Source organism: Falco biarmicus, chromosome 12 (genome assembly GCF_023638135.1).
Source record: "Falco biarmicus isolate bFalBia1 chromosome 12, bFalBia1.pri, whole genome shotgun sequence".
NCBI lineage: Eukaryota > Metazoa > Chordata > Aves > Falconiformes > Falconidae > Falco > Falco biarmicus.
Genome location: NC_079299.1, coordinates 3,929,798 through 3,955,612, shown reverse-complemented (window position 1 = coordinate 3,955,612; position 25,815 = coordinate 3,929,798). Strand labels below are relative to the sequence as shown.

At 38.8% G+C, this 25,815-nt stretch overlaps 1 protein-coding gene across 2 annotated transcripts in view; it reads right to left on the bottom strand.

Annotated features, from left to right (window-relative positions):
* The window catches only part of FBXO11 (F-box protein 11), a 79,100-nt gene that overhangs the window by 34,644 nt on the left and 18,641 nt on the right, over positions 1 to 25,815 (bottom strand). For both annotated transcript variants that reach the window (XM_056357690.1, XM_056357692.1), the window contains exons 2-3: positions 5,505 to 5,632; positions 5,308 to 5,389 (exon numbers count right to left, since the gene is read on the bottom strand). In XM_056357690.1, the coding sequence (XP_056213665.1) occupies positions 5,308 to 5,389; positions 5,505 to 5,632 (210 nt within the window). The remainder of the gene's footprint in view (positions 1 to 5,307; positions 5,390 to 5,504; positions 5,633 to 25,815) is intronic.

Here is a 25,815-nt window from a genome sequence, read left to right as displayed (position 1 = left end):
CTAAACTGTGGTCTACAGACCATATCACCAGAACCAGTGTACTATGAGAGAACCAATTACAGCTTTTTTCCCAGGATGTCAAGCTTACATCTGTGGTCAGATCAGTTAGCAGAAATTCTGAAATATTACTGACTTTCCCTGAACCTGTTCCCTGTTTCCCCATTGTATGAATGTCACCCTGGTTATTCACAAATACTGATTTCCACTAAGATGCTAGGCAGGCATTTACCCAACTGACTGATGGCTACTCTCAACAGTAACACAGCTTACAGTCACAAGGTATAGGTACATGCCACTTTAATCAACAAAAATCTATGCTGTACAAAAAGGATGAGTGTCACCGCTTCACATGCCCATAGCTATTTGCTCCCTAAGTATCCTTTGGGTTGCTAGTACTGATCGTGGACAGAATAAACCAGAACTTTTTTCCTCTTCATCCTTACCCATCCTTCTCCAAACTGATTTTTTTATGGATCAGTGCCTTGTTGCAGTTCACAGCAAGCTACAGAAGTGCTAGCATAAGCACAAGGAAGGAGACAGGAAAGAATGTCCGGAAGCTGGCCAAGATACTCTCTTCAGCAGCAGTATTATTAAGGCCAGATTAAAAAATGTATTAAAAAACCCAAACACCCAGCCACCCACAAACAAAAAACCAAACTCACCCCCACCCCCCACTTCAGCAGCCAGTAAGTTAGCAAAACTAAGAAAAAGCCAAGTAGTCTGGAAAGGTCTTATGTTCAAGACACTTGGGGAACCCTAAGTCTGGGGACCATATACCAGCAGTCTATAAGGTGAGCATGGCTGGGCATCACTAAAAAAAAGTTACGTACATGATCAATGCTGGTTTTTAAAAAGATCCTTTTCCACTGGAAATAGAAAGGTTCTTTCCTGCGTCTAACAGGCAGCAGCAATTCATTCTACAGTCCTAATTACCCTTGAAATGCATCACAGGATAATTGGACACTGCTTCTGAATTCATCTTTTTCTGGTAGCTTTCCAGTTAGATATGGAGGTTCACTCTTCTGCTGGCTTACAAGCTGAAATGTGATGTTCAGAATGCAAGGCAGTACATCCTCACAAGCCCCCCACAACCTGTCTTCTGCTTTTAACACAGAAATCCCCAAGGTACGCAATTTGATCTTCTTCCCAAGACAATCAGTTACTTTCCTAAACAACGTGCAGAATTTTTTCTGCCTTCACGTTTGTATATACTAGGACCTTAATTAATTTTTTACCGAAGAGGGAAGTTCATGGTATAGTGCCTCCCATTGCTTAACAGTTCATATTCCCATTTTTCTCCCTAGGTCTTATCTCAAAATGGAAGTTGAAATCCAGATGTGTTCCCTCACTGCATGGGGCAGGGACCAACTTAGAAATTGTCAAAAAAAAAATATCTTCCAATTAAAGAAAAAATAAGGGGAAAAAAAAGCCACAATAAACCCTACATCCCCGTCAGTTTTTCAGGATATATTTACTTGGAAACTTAAGTGCTGCTTAAAAATGAATATGATAATTTTACAGGTGGTTTGACTATCCTTACCCAAACCTTTTTTCAAAATCCTGCAGAAGTGAGAGATTTAATTTATGTTGCCCTTCTGCTCAATTAAGAAGAAGGGGTTGATTTAAGATTTTTTTTCTCCACTCAAATCACTGACACAGCGATTACTAGGTGGAATTCTTCAGTAAAATTTGAAAAACCTAATTTGCTTCTTAATGTGAAGACTTAAACATCCTCTGGGTTCAAGAAAGAACTCCATGTTTTTGTTTCGTAAAATCACACTTCATATTTAGGGTATCTTTCAGTAATCTGTCAAAGCAAGAATGCATTCAATATGTTCTTCCTCCCAGTTTACAAAAATAAGCCAGAACAGTTTTAAAGGTTTGTCTGGCCACCAAATCAGAAAGGCTGGTGTGCTGCTGCTCCTGACGGTTCTGTGCCTATTGACAAAGTGAAGGTTAAGCACCAAATGCACGCTCTTAAGAAACTGTCAGTTTTCCAAGTAAGTGTTAAAAAGAGACAAAAATAAGAAAGTGCAAGAGGTCATCACCAATCTTTATGTTTGCCCTAACATAAGCTGTCAGTTGAACTATTTATGATTTTAATAAAGTGTTAATATATTAGACAACTGAAAATTAGAAACACATCTCGTTATGTCATTCTGTTTCCACAGGATATACATGAAGCTAATTCAGTTTCAATTTTGATCATTTAATAGACAGAAACTAGTACAGTAATACCAAGACAAAGGGCAGGGAAATCTGCCTGAAAGCGAATTACCTTCTTCGTACAGACACCAAGAACGCTATCTCATGAATCTTGAGTTGTAAATTATATCTTGTACAGATACATTTCTGTCCATTTTAGTGGAGAAACATAGCTTTTGTTCCTTAAGGAGGCCTTTAGTAAAAATATTTTCTTGTTAAGAAGTTGAAATATGTCAGAAAACATATTATGTTGTGTTCTTGGAAAAATATCCTTTAAATCAACAGGAAAAGTCAAGAGTAAATTTAAATAGGCATTAAGTTCTGTGAACTACAAGCTGTGCATGTACCTAATGTATGGAACCACCAACAAGCAATGCAGTAGCCCAGAGTCTCAGTATCTACTGCAATTCTGGAGTTCAGTGAAAAGACAGACATTACTTGTCCCTGAACTGGTCTTCCAGAGTCTTAAAAGTCAGCAACACTAGCCAGTAATAGCTATGCAAATATAGTGATCTTAAAGCAAGAAAGGAAAAAACCTACGCAGTAATAAACAAAAAGGAAGAGTATGTCAAATAATTAAAACCCTGGATTAAAATGACATGAGGAGACAAGTATAACTGAAGACTGAAATATCCCAGTAAACAGTAGCGTACATTTACAGTTCAGGTAACGTAAAAGCAACAGTCAGAATATGCTGAATTTAAACCTTTCTGTAAATCAGTAAGTATTAAATTAGCATATGATACAAATATTTATATCAGTAAGATCTAAAAGCTGTAAATATTTTCCACAGATGTCAATCAAACGCACCAGTCAATTGTGATGCAAGCAGCACAGCCCCATCATAACTATAACTTTTTCCTTATCTAAATTTTTTGTTTCTTCATGTTTTGGTTTTCTACTTACAAGAGTTTAAGTGAAAAAATATTTACATATTTTCTATTATGTGTAGCTTTCTCATCAAAATTTTTGTATATTCACTAATCTTTCCACCTCAGGATTGAAGAACTCATTGTCCACCGGAGGACAGATTTACAAATAACAGAAAGAGAACCATGTCAATATTTCAAAAGTCTAATGTGTTCTTCTTGACAGTATCTAAGCCCAATTTTCTTTTCTTTCTTACAATTTGAAATAGCAGCCTTCTCTCGGCACCAGTAATTCTGAAATCGGTATTAAAATAAGGAATAGTCTTCTGTTTTTCACACTAATGGCTCCACTCCAGTTGTAAGGAGAAATGCCAGTCAATTAAAGTTTCCATCTCTGGCAGATTTCCCTCAGGTCCATACAAGAAGGAATGGTTCTCCACCAAGACATCTTCCTATGTTTCTAGTCCCATGCCTTCATTTCATCTACATTTCTAAAACAAACAACTATATGTTCCAGAAGACAATATACAATCTTCACTGATGACAATCCAGAAAGTCTCATGGTTACAACTCAGTCACAACAGCTATCATTACCTAGGCTAACAAAAACCAGGGGAAAAAACCCTAAAGAAATCTCACCGCAATCAATGCTTGTACAAATCTGGAGGAATATTTCAAAAACTCAATGGGGAAAATAAAAACTAACCATTATCCATACCGGGAAAGAGGTAAATACAAAAGGGATAGAGAAGAACACTCCCTTGTTAGATTGCAACTGGTTTGAATACATTATTAAAAGTACAATTATAAAATCATTGTTTACAATTCCTCTGTTAATTCCATGCTGGAGAAGCCTCCACAATCCCCATACTTTCCCCACATGAACTCAAGAATGTAACAAAAGGAACGCGCAGTGAAAGTGTGGAGAATTCCTTTGGAAATTAGCAACATTCATGCTGCAATCTGTACCACAGGACTTGACTAAAGTTACATACCTTCACTAAAGCAAGGAGGCAAGTAAAAGTGTAATGAGGAACGCGTCAAAAGTGAATGACCTTGAAGGAGAAATTACGAACTGGCAAGAGAAGCCGAGATTATAACAAGACGACTTTGCACAAGGCTTCAGATATCAAATCAGGAAACGAAACTGGAAGTAGATGACACAGGCTGATGTTCAGTTTGTTCTGGCTATTTCAAGTGTATAAATCTGAGGTTAAATGATTCTTAAACAGTTGCTGAAATTAAAAGAGTTAATCAGAGGAGGATGAGAATAAAACAGGGAGAAAGAAAAGAGACAGAGGACTTGAAAGATGAAATATACACTGTGGAGAAGGTGAGAAGCCAGATAGAGCAGACTTCAACAGAAACAATGAAAATGGACCAAAGCCTTGTGCCAGCCAGCTGCTCAGTTTTAATTCACTATGTTAAGGGAGACATGGACTAAAAAAAAAACCCAAGAAAAGCAACAGAAACCACATCAAGGAGAGTTGGCAAGCACTGGTGTTGATTTTCCAGGGAAAAGTGACAGCAGATCCCCTGGAACTAAAAAGCGTGTCAGGAGACAAAAAGGGGTAGAAAGAGAGACACTGAAAAATGACGTAGAAAAAAGAACAAGTAGGATATGTGTGCCAAATAGAACACACACACATAAACATACAATATAGTTACACACAGATGTATTGCATGAATGTGTTATACAACATACATATACTGTAGATGTGTATGAAATACATACAAGCAGGTATATGTGTATTTTTTATAAACACACCCTCTCTCCCTCTCTCCACAATGAAGTGCTATAATGACATACCAACACTACCTCTAAACAATATAGTGGAACAATACATCGATATGAGAAATGGTAAATAAGCCTCGACAGAGCACTGCACTATCACAGCATTACTGCTTCTAACAGTAGCTTGGATACAACTATGCAGTGCTCTGAGGAGAATAAAAAACGCCACAAAACAGAAAAAACCAAAAACAACCCCCAAACCGACATGCCTGCAGTGAAGCAGGAAGACTGAAGGACCAGACTCTAAAAAAAAAAATCAGATTAAAATCATGCTTCCAAATTTGAAGTTCAGAACAAGTTTGCAGTTGTGTTTTCACTACTGTTCCTTAGTTGGAAAACAAGACAGGAAAAATAAGCTTGGGGGTGGCGTGTGTGTGTGTGAACTCAAAATGATTCCACCGATCCCACTACCACCTATTCTGTACAAAAAGTTATTACCTGATAAATCCTGGGATTTTCCAGATACTCTAGCACGTTTGGCTCTGTGACCGAAGTTTTCAGTAGCTGAAGTGGAGGCACCCTTTAATGAAATTAATAAGAATTAGTTGAGTCATTAGGCAATTTATGAAAACGATCAGTTAACTCTGTATTCTTAAAACAGTAATCTTTACTTTACAATTGAAAACAGAAGTTACCTCCATACTGCTCTTTGTAGGGCAAGCTGTTCTTTTAGGTAGAAGAGTTTTTCTGCGAAGTTGGTATGGACTATTTTGTGCACCAGGACCTGATTCTTCTGCAACCATATCTGCAGGTACATCATCATCTGTCAACACACACACAAAAAAAGGCAATTTGCTTATTGGAACTGTAGTTTTGTTTTATGCCAGAAAAATGCTGCAGAAATTTTCACAGTACATCCAGTCAGGAGGCTGGGGATGAAGTGCTAGAGCACAGAGAACTTCAGAATACACATGGCATAAAGTTACATGAGAACATACACATGAAGTAACTTATGTTTTCCATATGTAAACACCAGCTATACCAAAAACTGCTTAAAAGCAACCAACAAAACCACAAAACCCTAGGCTTTCTGTTTCTCTGCAAGCATATAATTCACTGTGCTAATTCTATCACCTCATTACCTCAAATGTTTCACCTAACACTATCAGCATAACGAGGAACAGTGAAATTTCAATTATTAACCAGATGTTATCAAGAAATCCTTTGGTAAACATGGCATTTAGTACAAAACTCAAGGCAGATTTTTCTTAAACATTTCAGCAATAGCCCAGGCCAGAATACAAATCCTTCAGTAAAAAAGAGGTAGTTTTAAACACATACATTCTGTTTGCCTAAATTATACTTAGAAAAGTAAGAGTATATTTTCTCCCTGCCACTTAAAAAAAAAAAAAAAACCAAACAAAAAAACACAGAAAGCTTGATGAGCATAATTTTAAGGGTTATTAATTCATGAGTTTCAGTCTTCTGTGTTCATACATTTATTGAACATCCTTGAAACAAGCAAGGAAACTTATCACTGCACACCCTACAACTAGCATCACATTATAAAGTTAGAAGAATTTAAGAAAGGCCAGAACAAAAGCCATCTTTAGAAAATAAGCTGCAGCCCAGCTCCACTTAAGAGGTATACTTTCTGCAGATTCTTAACTGTGAGAAAATAATTTTGGACTTCTTTTTAACTGCTTTCTCATTTTTAAACTGGGTAAAACATGATGTAGAAGTGATAGCCAGAAAAGAAATACGGTAAAGTAAGCACTTTTCCTGAGTATATTAGCATGAAGATAGACTGATGTAAAACACAAAAACCCACGACACAAAACCCCAAAACAGCCCACCATGGAACACCCTACCCTTCAAATATTAAACCACTCTCTTTAAAAAACAAAGAAAAGCAATTTAAAAAGGTCTAAAGATTCCCTTACACTTCAAGATTTTAATCTGATGATTTTCCTAAGGGTTTTGTGTTTGGTGGGTTTTTGTTGGTGGTGGTGTTTTTTGTTGTTGGTTTTTTGTTTGGTGGTTGGTTGGTTTTTTTTAACATAAATTACAAAACACTGCATTTATATAGGATTACACATGCCATCATAGCCCTATTTGCCACATCAGTGACAGCAAACCAACAAAATTCTGAAGAAAAAGCTATTTCAGTGTCCTCCTGCTCCTTTCTTGTCCCAGTTTTTCTTCTACTTTAGCAGGTATCTATAAATTGCCAACTTTGCCACATATCATGAACAGATCACAACACTACCAGGACATCTAAATAGAGGACAGAAGCTGGTAAAAACAAAATTAGCTGGTGGTATGTGTTCAGCTTCAAACAGTCAGCTCAGGGCAATCTAAGAGAGTGTCGTCAGCTCATTAATCCACCTGGAAACTAACCCTGTGAGTACCACCTCCACAGTTAGCCTTTCGCCAGCGCAGCAGCTGGTCCAGCTCTGCACAGCCATGAGGAAGGGATGAGACCACATGACTGGGAAGAGCCACCACCCCCTTCTGCAGCAACAGCGCAGGTTTCTAAGGACAGAAGTGAACTGTGAAACGACTATCAAAAAAACCCACCGCTTTTTAAAACAGAGCGACCTCCGTATTTCAGCTCACTCTCCCTGTCTGCTACTTACACAACACACCTCGTAAGCATCTGAATACTCCTCTACCTGTGAAGGCTAAGTATTTATGTATTATGGCTAAGTATTTATGCATTATGCAAAAAACCTAAAGGATATTGATAAACGACCTGCAGAGCATTTTCCAGTGGAGGAGCATCTGGCCCAACATTGCCATCATGCACCTGCAAGAGGTTTCTGACCCCAGAGCAGACCCACTGCATACTCACGATTCAGTTGCCTAGTTTTACCTGTTTCTTTTCATCTCTGATTGCAAATACCCTGGCAATTTAACAAGATATCAGCAGGTGGGAGAGAGCTGCTACAGGAGTGTTCCCAGCCTTCCCTTGCACACCAGAGCCGCAAAGGAGCTGCAGGTCTGCAGTGGGCTCTGCCAGGAGGAATTCAGCAGCCACCACGAGCAGCAAGGCACTCATAGCAAAACACCAAAGCGTACTCAAACATACCTTGTGCTCCCCATTTCTACTTAAGATCAGATACAGTAATTGTGATTTCTGTTGCTAATATCCCCCAGATGCATGCTCCTCAGGGATCTAGAGTATCTTGCCTTGAACCTGTTCCCCTATTTTGCACTGAAGATACAACGTGACTGTCAGAACGGCTGGAGTTTTCCCCTTGTTCCAGACAGTCCGTACTATAGCTCAAAATTGCCACATAAAACACAGCAACAGCATAATGAGCAAAGAAGACAGAGGAAGAAAAAAAGCCCCTCAAAGCACCAAATTTTGATCCCTTGGTAGGCGATGAAAAGGGCAGAGACAACCCCCAGGTCAGGTCCTTAGAAGTAAACCAGTGGATGCCACTAAGGACAAAACATATTACTGCTGGAAAGAGAAGGCAGAAGCCTGTGGGGGAAAAGGAAAGTAAAGGTCAGTTTGACTGGAACGCTGAAAGACAGCAGCAATGTATTCATTTTCTTGCTGTGGATTTAGGAGGATGGCAGGAGTCCTGCTCAAAGATCACTTTTCTGGCACAGATGACATCAAGAGACATGCATACATTCACTCAGATTCACAGCAGGTATCAAAAGAATTAAAAACTTCCCTTCTTCCATCCGAATGGTGAGGAAGATGAGGAAAGGGCAGGAGGGGAGCACGAATCCACAGAGCGCTCGGGAAGCAGAAGGGTGCCCAGGAACCCATCACTGCTGAGCAGCACTGGCCTGCAGGCACGTGCCCAGGTGGTGGTGTGCTCACGGAACACACGGGACGGCGGCGGACATCACACCCAGCGACGGTGCTCACGGAACACAGGGGATGGCGGCACTCACTGGGAAAGAGGAGTGCTTCGGGAACCAAGAGCCTCTGGCCTGACCCTGCTGCAAACCTGCTAATTGCGCACAGGTAATTTGCTGGCTATAGAAGGATAACGAGAGCCGGGTGAGTTAATGACTTCTTTCTCTACTAGCAGGTTTTGTCACACTTCTGAGGGGCTGACCGGCCTCCACATAGATTTCTAACATTTCAGAAAGAACGACGATTGGTAATATTTTTCTAAATGTGGCCTGTGTAGTGTTTCACTTGACAGTAACTACCAGGAAACCTGAAAGTCTTAAGCAATCTGTAACAGAATAGCCTCGGTGCTTGCTTTTAGCCTTCCAGATGCTCCACTGTAAGCTCCGAACAGAGCAACCCAGCTACAGGCCTAGCTTTCACATCAATACTCCTCAAAGGAGTGCAGTCTTCAGGAAATGCATTACCCTTCCCTGAGCAAGCAAGGCACTCGTAACGCAGAAGAACTTCAAGAGCTGAATTTTGAAAATCCTCCCCTAAAAAAAAAAACACACTGGCATAACAGATATATGCCTGCTTATAAGTGGAAAAATCAATTCTACAATACAGAACCTCACTGCCTCCAAAATATTTTGAAAAACCCCCACTATTTTAAAGGGTAACAGTATCAGCTACTGCATCTAGTAACATCAATAGAAGCATTATAATTGCATTTGTTGACAGTATAAGTATAAAAGTCAATAAACATATTTGGAGGAATGTGTGTGTAGTGTTAATATCCTCATACAAACACCTGCTGAAATGACTGCCAGATGCTGTCAGTTTTAACCATCAATACATTTGCAGTTTGTAAGAGATTCAATTAAGCTGTCTACTCTGAAATAAATATTTACCTGAATATTTTACACCAATTATATTGTACAGTAAGATAGTACAGTTTCGAAAAAAAATTATGCTTATTGAAAATTAAAAACTTAAGTGCAAGTTGTGACCTGTCAGTGTCACTAAGTAGTATCTTATCTGATAGTTCAAAACAGTTCATGAAACCTGACCCGTAACACTGCAAGCTTTAACACCCACAAAAGACCAGTAAGCACAAATACTTCCAGGAGGGAAAGAAAAAATTAATCTGCCACTCTGCCAACTACTAAAATCAATCAAGACTGTCTTATATTTCCACAAATGCTATGGAATTGCATACTTTTAAGTGTATACGTCAAGAGTACACAATTAACTTTGTTTAATGAACACACTAAGTTACCAAAAAAGTGACAAAGGCTATCAAAATAGTTTATTAAAAAATATATAATTAACTTCTAAAGAAGGTTCATCATGTTTGCACCATCTTCAAAGAAAGATGCACATGTGGTTTCACTTCTACCTTACATGTGTTCAGATAATATTTCCAGAAGTCATCTTGAACGTTAACAACAACTGTTGCAAAGAAAGCAAGGCTGATAAATACTTTTCTGGTTTTTTTTAAAAAAAGTATTTAAAACCCCTAAAATACATTCTTACCAGAAAAAAAGAGAAAGGGGGGCAGGGGGTTCAAGGGAGGAAGCTCATACACTAAGCTGTAGTGTTTAACCACTTAGTTCCAACACTGCAATTTCACTTTTTTTTTTGTGCTGTTTTTCCATATCTTCCTAAAATGGTGGGGGGGACTGACACGTGGATGGACACAGACGACAAAACAAAAAAGAATTTGTAGTCAAGAGAGGCAAAATGCTGGGGGCAGCAGGTATTCCCAAACAGACAGAGCACTGAAACTTTTCCTGCAGACTGGGGGGTGTGGGGGAATGGTGAAAAACAACCAACCAGTTTTAGAATAGAGCAATCCATATCAACCTGGGAGTAGGTCCTAGAAGAGCACCACTGAAAAACTGACCCATACTGAACCTATTTGAATGAAGTCATAATTCACCTTGCCTATCAAACAAATTCCAACAGTAGCAAGCGTTCATCGTACAGTCTTCAGTAGAACTGGTGCAATTTTGGAATGAAATAATAAACTGCTAAGGCAAAAAAGTCCCAATGCTGTCCATCTTCATAATTAAAAGAAAATCTGATAAATGCATCTAAAAATGTGATCTGATAGAGTTCAGTTGCTTTGGGTAGAGCAAATCTTGCCATATATTTGGCGAAACATGGATAAGGCATACTGCCAGCCTGTGAGATGACAGCTCCAACTACCTCGCTGCTGGATTAGCTTAAAATTACAACGGAGAAGACGACACAAGAGGAAAGTACACACAAAACTAATAGCAACAAAGGCAAAATAACTTAAAGAAGAGAAATACAAGGTGTTCTTTATTTGCACATAGAACAATTGCAGAAACATGAACATCTCTGCTACAAACTGTCAACCCAAAAAAAACCATGGAAAACACTTTCCATAAAAAATTAACTTTGATCTGTCTTTTATGCTCTCACCATCTAATCTATGCACAGGAACAAATAGCAGTTCACTCTTCCCAGGACCACAGTCAGTGAGAGACAGCTCAGCCACCAGGTAAGAAATTCAGCAGCGGGCACAGACATCAACTAGATGAATCTTTAAACTGTGACTATGGAGCGTCAGACTGTCCTTGGGTCTTCCCACGTCTTCACCATTTTTCTTTAGGCAGGAAAAGCTCTGGGAGCGAGCTGTTAAATAAATCTATGTCTCAGCAGTGTGACTGACACTCATCCTATGTCCTTGCAAACACTCCCAACAAGTTGCTGACACTTAAAAGCAGATATAGTACCAAAACCTGAAAGATACCGAGTATAGAAATGGTACATTCTACTCTGTATCTCAAAGCAAAAGTTTCTCACACCAGTAGAAGCTTTCCCATTGATCCAGGGCAACATTTAAGGGTTAGTTTAAATTGGGTATGGCAGGTTGCTTTTGAAGTAAGACCATTTTCCTTTTGAGAGTTATCTGAGCATCTCTCCAAAGAGAAAGCCACTAGCTAGGAATACTACCACACACACACAACCAAAAACCCAAAGGCAACAAACCCAAACTCCAAAACAGAGAAAGATCACATGCAAAGTTCACTGAGCCTGTATCCAACATGTCCTAAAGGCAAGACCATTTTGGTGGTCTTTCACTGTCAAGTTCCACTTCTCCAAAGCGGACTTCAAAAAAACCAAAATAACAAAAGAAACCAACAAAACCCAACCACAAAAGAAACAGAAGGCATGTATACAGCAACTCCATTTTATGTTTAATGTTTTAAAAAATTGGTATTAAAATAAGAGTAGTAGATGAGTTTGCAGCTACTTAAACACAAGAGAGACTTTAATACTATAATATATTTTAATTATCATTAGGGAAAGAAACCCTGCAGTATTTTCCAAGCAATATCCAAAGCAGCTTGACTCACATAAAGATAAAAATCTAAGGGTTGCTCTTCTTGTTAGGTTCTGATGGCACAGGTCAATGAGAAGGATTAATCCCCGACAGGAGTCAAGGCTGTTTGGAACTGGAAGAGAACCAGCAAGGAAAAGACTGTATCAGATCTCTACTCAGAGTAGCAGGCTTTCAGTTTGGGAAGGGGACAGACCTAGCATTAAAAATATATGCTTTCTTAAAGACTGCGGGAAGATCCAACTTGCTGAACACCATATGGAATAAGGAGATTCTGCCTTCTGGGAAGCAACAACTAGACACAATAACCATTACTGACTAGTAGAATATTTTAAATAGACATACAATTTCTTACTGATAATAAACCAAAGATATATGATATAACAATATGCCAGCTTATTGTGATTTTTAACAGTTCATTTGATAAACAAAAATTATGTGGAATCCATATAGGAAAAATTCTAGATAAGATTCTTAAATTCAGAGTGGAAAGAAAGTAATTTATGCTTTAAGCTAAAAGACTGGGTACTTCTATAGAACAAAACAAAAACATAGCCACTCCCACCCCAAAAATCAAACAGTACCTTCTGAAATTTACATTTTAAGCTTTTAAACATCGATACCCAAATGAGTCAGCTTATTACTCTTTGGAAATAGGTCGTGCAGTCATGATGGCCTAAAAAGAGTAAGAATAGATCAGGTGCTCAACTCTGTATTTGCTCAAAAGCACATGTTAAGTTTTGCAACACATTTAAACGTGTTTTCTACAAAGAAAACTACTACTTCTATCCAGGTAGAGGGTTTCTTAAGGCTCAGATTATTTTTTCTGTTATTCTTAGGATCCAAGGGAAATTTTATCTAAGAATTTAATCTTTTCTCCTTCTCAGTGTATTGTGAAACCCACTACAGCATTTTTTACATAGGTCACTAATCAAATGGGAGAGAAAACCCTCCCTCAAAGGTCTGTTAGGTCAACTAGCACCCTCAACATGCTGCATACTAAAATACAGCTCATATACACAAGGCAAAAACTTAAGCTCTTAGAGCTGGCACAAAGCAGATAGGAAGTAAAAAGAGACAACTGGGAAAGATAAACTGGCTGCAAGCCCAAAATTTGTCCCCAACTATATTTCTTTAAAAATTGTCAGCTGTCAAACAGCTACTCACACCTCTGAACCTTGTTCACTAGGGAGTTCACAGTCTACAACAATGTAGCACAAAAACTATTTGTGAACACCAGTTAAAAACCACTCTAGGTACTATGAAGACTACTTTCCTTTTCAGAAACCAGGAGCAAAAAATTATAATTAGGATTTCATGAAAAATTCAAGTTTCTTTCCATCCCACCCCTCTCCCCCAAAAAAGATCTTTAATACCAGGTTAAAGACTGAATTTCTAACCACCCAAAAAAAAAAAAAAATCAAACATTAACATGCATTTTTTATTAGACATAAAGAATAATTGTGCAAGTACCTGCATACTTGAGCTATTTGTTAGATAACTCAATTTAAAGAGTGAAGAAAAAAAATAAATCTTAATTTTTAGAACAAGCAGCATTAGCGCATTTCAAACAATAGCACCAACAAACCAGAATAAGGAGATAGATTTTTCCTTTGGTATTTTTTAAAATTACACTGCTTTCCCAAACTGATGATAACTTTATTACAGCACCGTCTATAACATTTAACAAACTAATAAACAAATCTCCAGGTGGTTGCTTTGCAAGTATTTTATTATGAGAACTTCCCTTCCTGCTTAACAGGCAGCTTGACTCCTGCTCTGACAAGCTCTCATTGAGAAGGGACAAGGATCCCTTTTTGGGTGCATTCCTCATTGATAAAGCAATACTTTCAAATCTGTGGCCTTGCTGCATGGTTCCTTGATATTCCAGTGAAAAAGCTGACCAAGTAGATTTTAAAGGTTCAGGAATATATCGTGTTTAAGAGCCTTTCCTCATTATGCTTCTGAGTGATACTAAAGAAAATAAGACTTCATTGCTACAAGCTGATTATTTCTTTCCTGTCTATTCTCAGTCTATACTGACTCGAGTTTGCATCTAGGACCAATTTAAATAAAATTTCTACCTGGTCATATTGCTTAGTTTGCTGGAGCAGTCAAGTTACCAGTCTCCAACATCATCCCCCTCTTTGGCTGAAATACAGCAACTTCCATCTCATTAAATAAGCACAGCCAGTGACAACAATAAAACAACTGAAAAAGGTTCAGCTATTCCCATTTTATTCTGCATCACAATTGACCAGAAGGACAGTTTCTTATCAGCTGCCATACTTTAACTTCAGGTAGTACTTCAAGGTGCCTGAACAGAGGTGAGAATACAACCCTGTGACCAACACCCTTGGAGCTACCGTGATAGAAACCAACCCCCAAAGAAAAATCCAAACACAATCCTCTTCTTCCTCATTACAAAAATCCCACTTTACCAGGAGGTGGCATCTCAGACAGCAAGAAGTAATAGATTCTCCAGGAGCAACACCGAAGTGACCAGAAGAACACATGCCCTTTGGTACCAGAAAGGAATTACTGAACCAAGCAGTCACCAGCACTTCAAAAAACAAGCAAACAAAAAAAACCCCCACAAACCAGAGAACTTGCTTTCCTGAATTATACTGTTAGCAAAATGGCTAAATACTGATAGGGTGAAAACCTGCCTCCAGAACATATGTATTGGGAAGAGGGCAGACTCTGGCTGGGGTCAGCTGGGACAATTAAGTAAATGAGTTTTATGGAATGGCCATTAAGACAAATCATTATTTCTACCCTGTCTGACAGCCTGGCTCAGACTAGATAACATTTTTCCAAGAAAAATGACATAGCCAGCATATGTGAAATAAATATGAGATATTTGTGAGGATAGATTATTTCTAATAAGTAGAGAATAGCTGAGCTACGAAGCAGAAAGCTTACGTTCTTTAATTAGAATAAGTCTGGATATTCTTGATACCCATAAACTCTGAAGAGAATGAATTAGAAGTTTGTAAATTCCTGGGTTTATTAACTTCCGGTGGCAATTATTTCCAGCCTAATCTCATCCTGCATGAGTAACTGCCTTTAGCACTGCTGGAACCAAAGAATGAACATGACTGCATTATTTTTTTCTGTTTGAGTTTCTGGTATCTTTGGAAAAAAACAAACAAACAAAACACAGGGGGAAACCCGCAGTACAGGAACAAGTAAATTCAGCGAGAATGTAGAGATTTCACTTAATGCATCTACTATTCACACTTCAAGTTTTCTATGGCCTGTTACTGATCCACTTGCAGAGATTTTCTGTGATTCACAGGAAGCGAAGAGAAACCTTGCTCAGAGAAACATGGCTCCCCTTGGAAGCACAGGAAAGTTCATGTGTACAGCCACATAGCTATGAGCCTCATTATGACTGAACGTTACTGCAACGATTCAAGCATAGCTCCTGTAAAACAATCTCAGGGCACAATTATTTCACCAAATTTTCAGGAAATGAAAGACTCCCACAGATTTCTCTGCTGTAAGCCACATCTGCAGAGCACTACTGTAACACAAACAGGAAAAAAAATAACACATGTATCTCCTGCTACTAAGAGTAGTAGCAGATTGGGGATACTTGCCATGCAAAGCCATCTGCCTTTTACGGACTCTGTATCAGAAGTGACTGACATCTATCAATACATTGGCCCGGCTGGAAGCTAGTTATGTCGAGGAGCAGTTTTGATATACTAAACTAGGAATTTCCTAAGGTTCTTCAGAATTAAGAGTTTCTGAAATGCCCATCCTGACAAGGAAAGGCAATCACGGATCTGTCTTGCAGGGGCAAAAAACCTAAGGAAAAAAAGGCAACTAAGATGGAAGGCCAGACAGTTCTTTCTGTGTGCTGGGGGGCAAGGGGGGTACAGACAGTATTATTTCCTCCAAGAAAGAAGAAAGGGGAGGAAAGAATACATTTACAGTACTTTAAAGCTTACTGGGTTTGGCTGTCATTCTTCCCTTTCTGTATCCTACTATTATGTTACGCCAGAGGAAGAAAAGGAAAATAATCATGAAGAACCAGGAACCATCAACTTAAGCATTTTATACAATTTAACGTAACTAGGAAAAGAGATGGTCACCAAGAAAATCTTCCTATCATTCTTGACTTTTTTTATAGATCCCAGGTAACACTTTGTCATAGCCTTCAGAAACAATACAAGCGAACAGACTATGAAGCATGGTTTTCTGGAAAAATCCCTGCTGGTACAGATGGGCAAATACACATTGTACCAAGCAAAGTTTCCAAGCCATGTTCAGCTGCAGTGGCAATTTACAGCAACCGTGAGTCTAGGAAGAAGCAGAGGAACACCAAACAGTTCAGAGGCAAAAAGCTAGACCTTGTAACTTTGACAGCTGGGAGGAAACACACCTTGAGCTAATAATACTCACAGTTTTGGATATCCAAGAGTGTGTCGCTAGAAAAAGATAACTGAATTGCAAAAAGTCAAATATAAGTTCTGCTACCTGTTTCAGCTATTTCCCCCTAACTCACTAACTTTCCCTAACGACATTGCTAATCAACACACAAACTACTTTCTCCTCCTGCCCAAGCACTACAACCAACACTTATGCAGTATTTCAGATGTTGCAGCTGAAACGAAAAAAAACCAAACCAACCTCAAAAAACCTCCATGAAATACCACCATGTTAACAACATGACTAGCAACAGTATACTGAAAACTTAAACACACTACAGACTGGGGAGGAAAACCCATGACCTTAGATCCCCCCAAACTAGTGTTCTTTTACACACCAAAAAGACAGACCCTCTATTACAGTACATAGTTATTTTTAACTTGACTTTCAGCAAGGCTATTCAATGATAATTAAGGCAGAAACATGCTCGCACAAAAAAGAAAGCGAACATTTATTATCCCTGGATCAATCAAAAGTATGTTGCATCTAGTGTACTTTGTAATAAGGCTGAATTGTACAAGGCTAACTCTGGCAAGGTTTGCATGCACGGAGTCAGACTTATCTGATCACTACTTTGCAAACTTTTCTAAATGACTGCTCCTATTATTCTATTACTTGAATTATGAACTCCAAAGTGCCTGACAAGAGCAGGAAAGCATGGCTCTGTTTAACTTCAGGGAAATGACTAAGAAAACAGCGTTTGGAACTATAGTAAAAGCGAGCATCATCAAGATGCGGGAAGAAAATGCTTTGTTACTCGTTACTTATTTGCCAGCATATATGTCATTAAGATGGGTTAAGAAAACTGTCATCGAACTATGTAACACCAGTGTAGTAGGCAACTTCTGATTCAAATCTAAATCTGTTCAGAGCTACAGTAAAAATAAAAAAAATGCTATCAACACCAAACACTGTAGTACTAAGAACAGCCTACCTAAACCCAAGCTGTTTTGAGAAAGGAAACCCTGTACAGGGAACAACCATATTCAAACCTTCTACTCTGGGAGGGAAGCCTAAATTGTTATTCTACCAAGTTTTACAATATTAATACAGTATATAAATACAAAATTGAAGAACGCTACTATCTGTTTTCCATAGCCAACGTGTGTTGCAAAACAAACATCAGGAAAGCTGGAAACAAGGTTTTGTATTATGTGTTCAAGGAAATTGCAGCACAGGGAGGAGACACTGTTCTTCCTTGCCCTGTAGAGTAAGGATCGCCTAAGCACCCCAACCCAGCAGTTAATGCTCTTGGACATCTGGAGGGGGGGAAATAATTACATCCTGATTTTTTTATTAGAAAACCAAATGGCACAGTTTTGCTATATTAATCCAAGTTTCTACCTATGATGTTTATTTTCTTTCCTTCTAAACAGAACTTTTTTTTCAGCCATGTTTATTTGTAAAGACACTTTTTTAAAATGTAAATACACTGTGTTAATTCTATAGACATTAGTTACGCAGCTAATTCCACAGCACTTCACAGCCACTCTACAACACTCACCTAGTTTTAACTTCCCCTGTTTTCAGCTGCAATGGAAACATGTTGTCAGATGCAGCCTGATCATGTTATTTTTACCATTAAAAGCAGTATCATGCATGAAATGCTGCATCAATGACCTTCTAAAAGCTTTTTCTAAGCAGCTATTAAATTTCTATTAGTATTTTCTATTAGCACTGTCATCTCACATTGTGAGTAGCTCTTCACATGGGTTTATGTATATATTTGAGTGTATTCAAACTTCAGGAAAAAAATACATTTTTAACACATAGTACAACTGATATTGACAGAGGAACTCAGTTTTCAGTAAAACATCGGAGACTAAAACACCTGCAGCTGCTAAGGTGTGTAGGGGTGGAGGGCAAGAAAATCAGTCTATTTGGCTGTCTATTATGTCTTTTGGCAACTAATTACACCAACGCAGATACATTTTTTTTCTCTCTGAGAAATTCTGAAATAAAATGTAATGGCAGCTTAATTCAAGAGTTTCCAAATTGAGACCTGTTTGCAGTGACTGCTCTCAAGTCTAAAACTTGGTGGATTATGCCCTGTATCTTGAACTATTTTCAACTGCTGACATTTTCATTTAAAAAAATAAATAAAATATAGCTTCTTTTCTTGGCATTTCTCAACTGTTTTTTCTCATGGTCCCGATTTGGCTAAAGCTCTGTTATACTAGACAATATGGAAACATCATCTTAAAAAATATAAAAGCCTTTTAGAGTCCCCTCTCCCAGCGTAAGCTTGGTTACCCAAGAGTAAGCTTAATGCAGAAAACAGAGAAGAACAACTACTTCTTCATATTGTCTACGATATCCAGAAATAAGTGTGGAAAGTTTTCAAAAGGGATGTTCTTCCTCTCTCCACTACCTTTTATGTCCTGTCTTTCTGTCTATCTACAGCAGAATCCCCAACTTGTCCTTTTCTTAAACAGGTCCTCCTCCTCGTGCACCTAAACTTCCATTTTGTTTAGTTCCACAGTTGTGGATATTCACCCATTTTGAGAGCAGACAGAATCGCTCTCTCATTTACTCCATATCCATTTTGAAGCCCTGACCTACCACGCTTCCTACAAGCTCCCTATGATTTGTCATGCCTGAGGATGGTAAGTTTCTATTTTAAAAACTATTCCAAAATAACGTGCAACGACTGCAAAAGCTGTTTGAATACATGCAACAAAAAGCAGTGGGGAAATAGAACGGTTGGAAAAAGAGTCAAGTAACACAAAGCCCCCTCCAGGCTCTCAAAGCCCTTCACTACACACAGTAATCCTGTGTCGTGAGCCACTAAAATACAAATTGAAACAGCTATCATAACTCTTATGCTAGAAGGCCACAAGGACCTAAACAGGCTTAAGAGGAAGAAGGGTTCTTTATCACCATGCCAAAAAATTAAAGATGATCTAGAAGACTGACCATCTTAATATGCAACTTCTCCTTTCATGTCTGGATAGTTCTATCAGTATTCATCTGCCTCATGTACTTTTTCTCAGGCATATACACAAAGCAGGGTATTTAGAGACCAAGACACTTTGGAAAGTCAGCGGACAAAACACATGCAGAAAAAAACAAAATCATTAAAACTCCTTTTCTGATTATTTCATCTACATTTCCCAGTTATGGGTTGGTGGTGGTTTTGGTGGTATTCCCCGCCCCCCCCGAGAAAGAATAGGGAAAAAAATGGAAAAAGACTATGTAGTGTTAAAAGATGTCAAAAGATGGCAGCTACCCCATAGGGAGATTCCCCTCCCCCCCACGACTAGTGCTGACTCTCCCTCTACCCCCATTACTCCCAACAAGCCTGCACAATTTGATCCTGTCCCTTTTAGTACTTCTTAGTGTTGATGGAAAGTTAAACAAATACATACTGAAAAGAAATGTAGCTGTTTGCTGTCAAGGCATTCTTCTGTAGACAATTTTAAGATATATATATATATTAAAATTTATCTTAAGAGAAGAGTCACAGGTGTACAGCCCTGGAACAGCTCCAGACATGCTGATCCAACAGAAAAGATAAACACCACTCATTTAGCCAAACTAATTTTCCTTAATACATCAACAGACCAGGTCAGTTGCAATACCTCAGTTCAGGAGAGCTGCCACTTCATAGTATTAATTTATTGTAGTTTTTAGGTCATCTGACTATATCCTTAAAAGGCTGCAGGCATAAAGAGTATTAACATGAAGAAGAACATCATATTACAAACAAGACAGATGGCTAACAAACCTTCAGATAAGTTATGTATGACAAATAATCTTACAGATAATTATCTCTTCTGGAGAAAAAACTGCTCAAATATTATTTAAAGTAAAACCAAAGACGACTTTGGCTCAAAGCACTGCAAAAGTTCACCTAGCTTAGAGCTCTACACAAATAAGGTAAGAAAGCATTTAAGCACTGGAAGGACATTATAAGAAAATTTTCCAACTGAACATAAAAAGCTCCCCACCCCCACTGTGAGGGTGACTGAGCACTGGCACAGGCTGCCTGGAGAGTGTGTGGAGTCTCCAGACCGTGAGCTCTTTCCAAGGGTGCCATGGTTTTGCCAATATGGCTTGAGCTCGAACAAGACAATAAGCAAAAGATCAGCAACAGATATTCCATCCATTTTTGAAGGATCACCAGAGCTAGGAGCCCAGACCCCCTAAACAGTCAGCAAAGGGAGAAGGTACCACCAGAGAATGATTCATTCCTTGCTTGACTCCAATATTCCCATGAGGCAGGCAACAGCTCTCCCACTCCTGCTGAACATATCAAGACTTTTAAGTATTTTACCCTCTAGATTTCCAATTACATGGCCTCACTAGTACACTGAAGCTCCAAACCACCTGCTTTTACCCAAAGAACGCTTTGTTATAAAACCTCAGCCCATTTTCACCCTGCTGAGTACTCCACACATCCAAAAATCCCAGATATTGTGACATCAGGACAGGAATGCAGACCCACAGTATTTTCAATGATACGCCCGTAAAACTACACAGCTTTACACAGCTAAATAAACATGGATGTCTTCTACACTGGCAAGTGTTGCTATGTGAAGCAGTTGAAGAATCTGTACCAAAATGTATTTTGTCAGCAAGAAACCTATTATGAAGGGGTAAGAAGAATATTTTAGGTTAAGTCAAAACGTCCTCAGCACAGTGATTTAAAGGTCTGATTATAATTAAAAGTACTAAAATATATCTTGTTAAAGTGTTCTGCAATTATAGAAACTCCCTTCTTCTGGTAGATATCCTTATTCATTCCCAACTGTTAGCCTGTTTCATTTCATCATCTTCCTGGTCCAGTGGTATGAGGGGGAAAAACACTACTACCAAGTATTTTGACCAGGAGTTAGGTTGCAAAATGTCACAGGGTACTTCTACACACTTGACCAGATGAGTGAAATATCATCACCAAGCCTTTACAACACACTATGTTCAATCACAAAACAGCTACAGGGCTAGCAACTGATGAGGTATTTGTAAAGAAAAAACCCAACTATTTTAGGAGTAGTTAGCAACCTGTTTACAAAATTGAATGCTGGTTAGTAACTGATCAAAACATCACTTTGATCTTTTCTGTGGTTTTTTTTTTCCTGTGGTTTTTTTTTTTTTTTTCCTGTAGATATAGTTAAACAATCTCAAAGGTAATCTGCAGAAGTTTTAAACGGGAGGACTCAAGCTGCTTCCCTCCTCACCCTTCCACATTATTTTCCAAAAGGTAAAGAGATATTTGTGATTACCCTGGAAGGTGGGCATGAAGACAGCCACCCAGAAATAAAGAAACTGCTGCCTGACCATGTGATCTCATTTACACTGCTCAAACCTGGTTATAAGAAAAATAAAAGCTTTGATTACAGAGCTATAGGGAAAGTTTTACCACTTACCACTGGAGTTGAGAAAAAAAGTGAGACAAACATACAAGACATACAACAGATCTTCCTTAAGAGAATTTCAAGATCAGGTGCTAGGGTGGGAACAAAGCAGTGATAACCTCCCACCTTTGCTCAGAAGTAAAGCCCTCTTGGGCATGGCGACCCAAGCAGAGGCTCACAGTCCTGCCAGGCACGTACCCCTGTGCTGTGCACACTGAGCTCACCCATGGCTCGGAAAAAATGAGCGTCCAGCAGAGATAACTGCAGCAAGCTAAGCTCCCTTAGCTCTCTTCCTATCCCCATCTCTTGCTCTTCCAGTCATTTCTGTTTGTGCCAGGATGGATGACGTACTTGACTTACAAGTACCACCTACTTAAGGGTGGATATTCAAAATATTATGTCCCCCTGCCGTGTCTTTCATCTGAAATGAAATACTTACACTACTACTGTACACCATCTTTGTACAAATCTGCAAGTATCCTCCTGGTACAAACAAACACAAAAAAAAAAAAAAAAAAGAGGCATTTCATTTTTCCCCCCCATAGTACTGTTTTAGGACATCAGTGTTTAAAGAAAAATAAAAATCAGGAAGTGCTACTGTGCCAGTTCATGGTTTCAAGGATCTTTGCAACTGTATATTGAAGTATGCTAGAACACATGCTGGCTGAACACACTGAAAGACTCACCTGCTAGACAAGATCACACCAGCTAGAAAACCAGAGTAATAATACATTCAACCTCCTACACCTTCACTCTAAATTACAGTCAATTTGCTAAAAGTGAAGCCACACGCAATCACTCTACCTTACAAAGTATGTTCTCAAACTAATGAATCTACAGACTGCACTAAGATGGTTATATAACATCCACAAATTGAATTTATTTTCCTGGCCCTATTTTCTGTCAATCCTTGTAATCACTGTCTTAGTTTCAGTTTCCTTCAAGTCATCCTGTCACAGTTTCACCTGTTCTGAACTTGCCAATCTGACACACCTGTAAACTACTCAATTGTTCCACTGTTATTAATTTGATTAATTTGCAGTAGCACCTGGAGACACAGCCAAGTTAGTCACTTAGAACACTTAAAGGAGAGGGGGAAAACCCACACTATTTCTGAAGAGCTCACAGACACAGTTGCGAGCAAGACAGAGAACCAGAGAAAGCTAAGACACAAAAAGCAATCATGTTGAGTTTGTTTTCACAGAGGCTTATACCTCCATACTGACTGTACAATGTTTTGGGGTTACAGGAACAACACTCACATCTCTGTCCCTGCTGGCTTGCTTACAGTCATCTCTTCTCCAAGTTGATCATCTAGGAAGATGGCCACGTCTGTTTAAGACCTCTGCCTTCAAAGACATGCTTGAAACTGTTGGAGCCAATCCAGAACTGGCTGCTGCCATCTCAACATACTCTACCTGATTCATGACCACATAAATGATTAATGTCTTCCAAAAGTAGGTGGGGAGGCTTTAAAACATATAGCTGCTTATATTCTTTCAGACATCACTGCTATACAGCAGGGGTATTTTCTATGAACCCCGTTGAATTTAAATACTACTGAAAACTGCTAGTGACTATAAAGGAGCACCTAGTGAACTACAGTTTCCAATTTTCAACCTGAATTACTTTACCTCATGCTAATGCTTAGGAGATCAATTCAGTACCACAAGCCCTTAATTTCATTAACCCCACTAACCCCACATTTTCCTTTACTGAACTTGCAAACTACACAGTCCTGCTCATTACTGTGCAACTGAAATTTTGATAGAATGGCCACCTTTTCCCTTCACCCCCCAAAGATAATGAAAGCATGTTGATGCCACGCAAGCATGCATGTGTTTCAGGAACATATCACGCCCAGAAGGTCTTTGGGCAGCAGTTATGCTTGTGAAGAACATCCACACAGCCCATGGTTTCTCTATGCTGCAAAGTAAGGGCTGGACAAGCAGGCATTAGTCAAACCCTGAGAAACCTAAGGCTTCCAGCCAGTGAGGCTAGAAGGGAGGCTACTTTGAAACACAGATTACACCTTGAAGAACCCTGTCAGTGTACAGTAGCTGGCTGACAATATTGCACCTCCCCCCCCCCCCCCGATGTCAGAGCATATGCCACCATTGATGACTAAGTGACTAAGAAGTAAGGAGCACAAAGAAGTTTTGGTGCATCAGTCAAACCGTGACTGAAAAACTATGAAGCCTGACGTCAAATCAGGCTGCTATTTTTGAAGTGTAATACTTAACAGCCAGTGAATTGTATCATGTCAGTGCTGTGTGGATTTCTGATACTGGTACAAGATGAGAAACAGGCCAGAGCCTGAACTATGATGGAATTAATCTTTTATTTCCAGTCGATGGGCACAATGGACACTAGTAGCAGACAGATGCACTGAGCTATCTACCAGTTATATTCTGGGAAAATGTTATGGTAGCTAGAAGTGTCCAGTTATAACCAGAAATAAACACGTAAGCAAAACAGACATCACCATAAAAATTTATTTCCATTAACAGACACCTCTCAAAGATGTTTATAAAGTATAAAAACAAAATTCCAGAAAAAAAATATTTCACTTTATATCTCAGACTCTCAAAGGACTTACAGCAAGTTCTGTCTTTGGTGGAGGAAAGTTCAAGACCTCTGTCACAAAATAAGAGCTACGCATGCATGCATACAGATTCTAGATAATAAAAAAGAACCTTAAAAACTAAGAAGTGCCAGAGCCTGCTTCATTCTGCTCCTGTCCTTTCACCTTTCCTGCATGATTTGATCCTGAAGAACTCCAATGCTTCAGCAAACGCTGGTCAATGCCAACAATTCAGCACCAATCCAGTACTAACCATCACTTCTAAAGGCAAGTGGTTTTTATTGACCATCCAGCATCTTTACCTTGATGAGATCCTCTCTAGAGCTCCTAAGTCTCCCTAGAAGAAGACCTGGCATGCAAAGCACCTACAAACTGATGATACTACCTTTTACACAGCCATTCCATATGCCCCATCCACTTTCCCAGCAGACCAATACCTATCATAGGATAGTGAGAGTATAGAGTGCAACCTATCACAGTAGTTTCAAATCTTGTGCGTGCAGAACGTATAGGACACCGTTCATTTGGAAGCATAAAAAGCCCCCGTTACATAACTACACTCATCCAATCTGTTGTATCTGAAGTGCAAGCGTAGCCACAAGCAGATTCAGTATCGCTGAACACTCAAGCATCCTTCACGAGCTGTTCTTAAACCACAAGCGTTCAAAACGTTTTTAGCAAGTAAAATGTATTTTGTGCACTTAAAAATATTATGCCACATGGGTCATGAACACAGTTAAATCCAGCCTACTAAGTACATGGATATTTTCCTCCACTGAACTAAGATATGCGGTACTTGTCAACCATTAATTATGCTCCATCCAGAACAGCATCCTTAGGTCTCCATTCACTGTTTGTTTTTCCACTAGCAAAACTGGGATATTTTAAGTGTTCTAATATGCATCAAGAATATTTTACAAGTAGTGCACTGAGCTTTGCCACACTCCCCCCGTACTTGGATTGAGCACATGGAGTATTAGCCATCTTTGTTATATTCATGCTCAACATAGCCACAAAAATTGTCTTAAGATGTATTCTAAACAACTGTCAGATTGAATTCCTGAAATGTTTATTCTCAAACTATGGCTAATTTAAAAACAAACTGTTCATATTCTATAGCTTGAATAAACATTTTCTATGTAAATACAGTATATTTATTGAAGCATTTTGTTGACAATTTTATGACTATTTTATACAGAATACAGATTTTAAAAGTAATTATTTAATAGTATTTATTTCCAGCAAAGATCATGTCTCACCATTCTGAAGTTAATTCAGAAGTTTTCTACAACGAACTTTACCCTTTTTCCTCCACATACATCATCTGGGTGTAGCAGAGATACCGATCCAAGTATGCCATTTGGGTTAGCTTTCTGGGGGTTAGTAGATTACT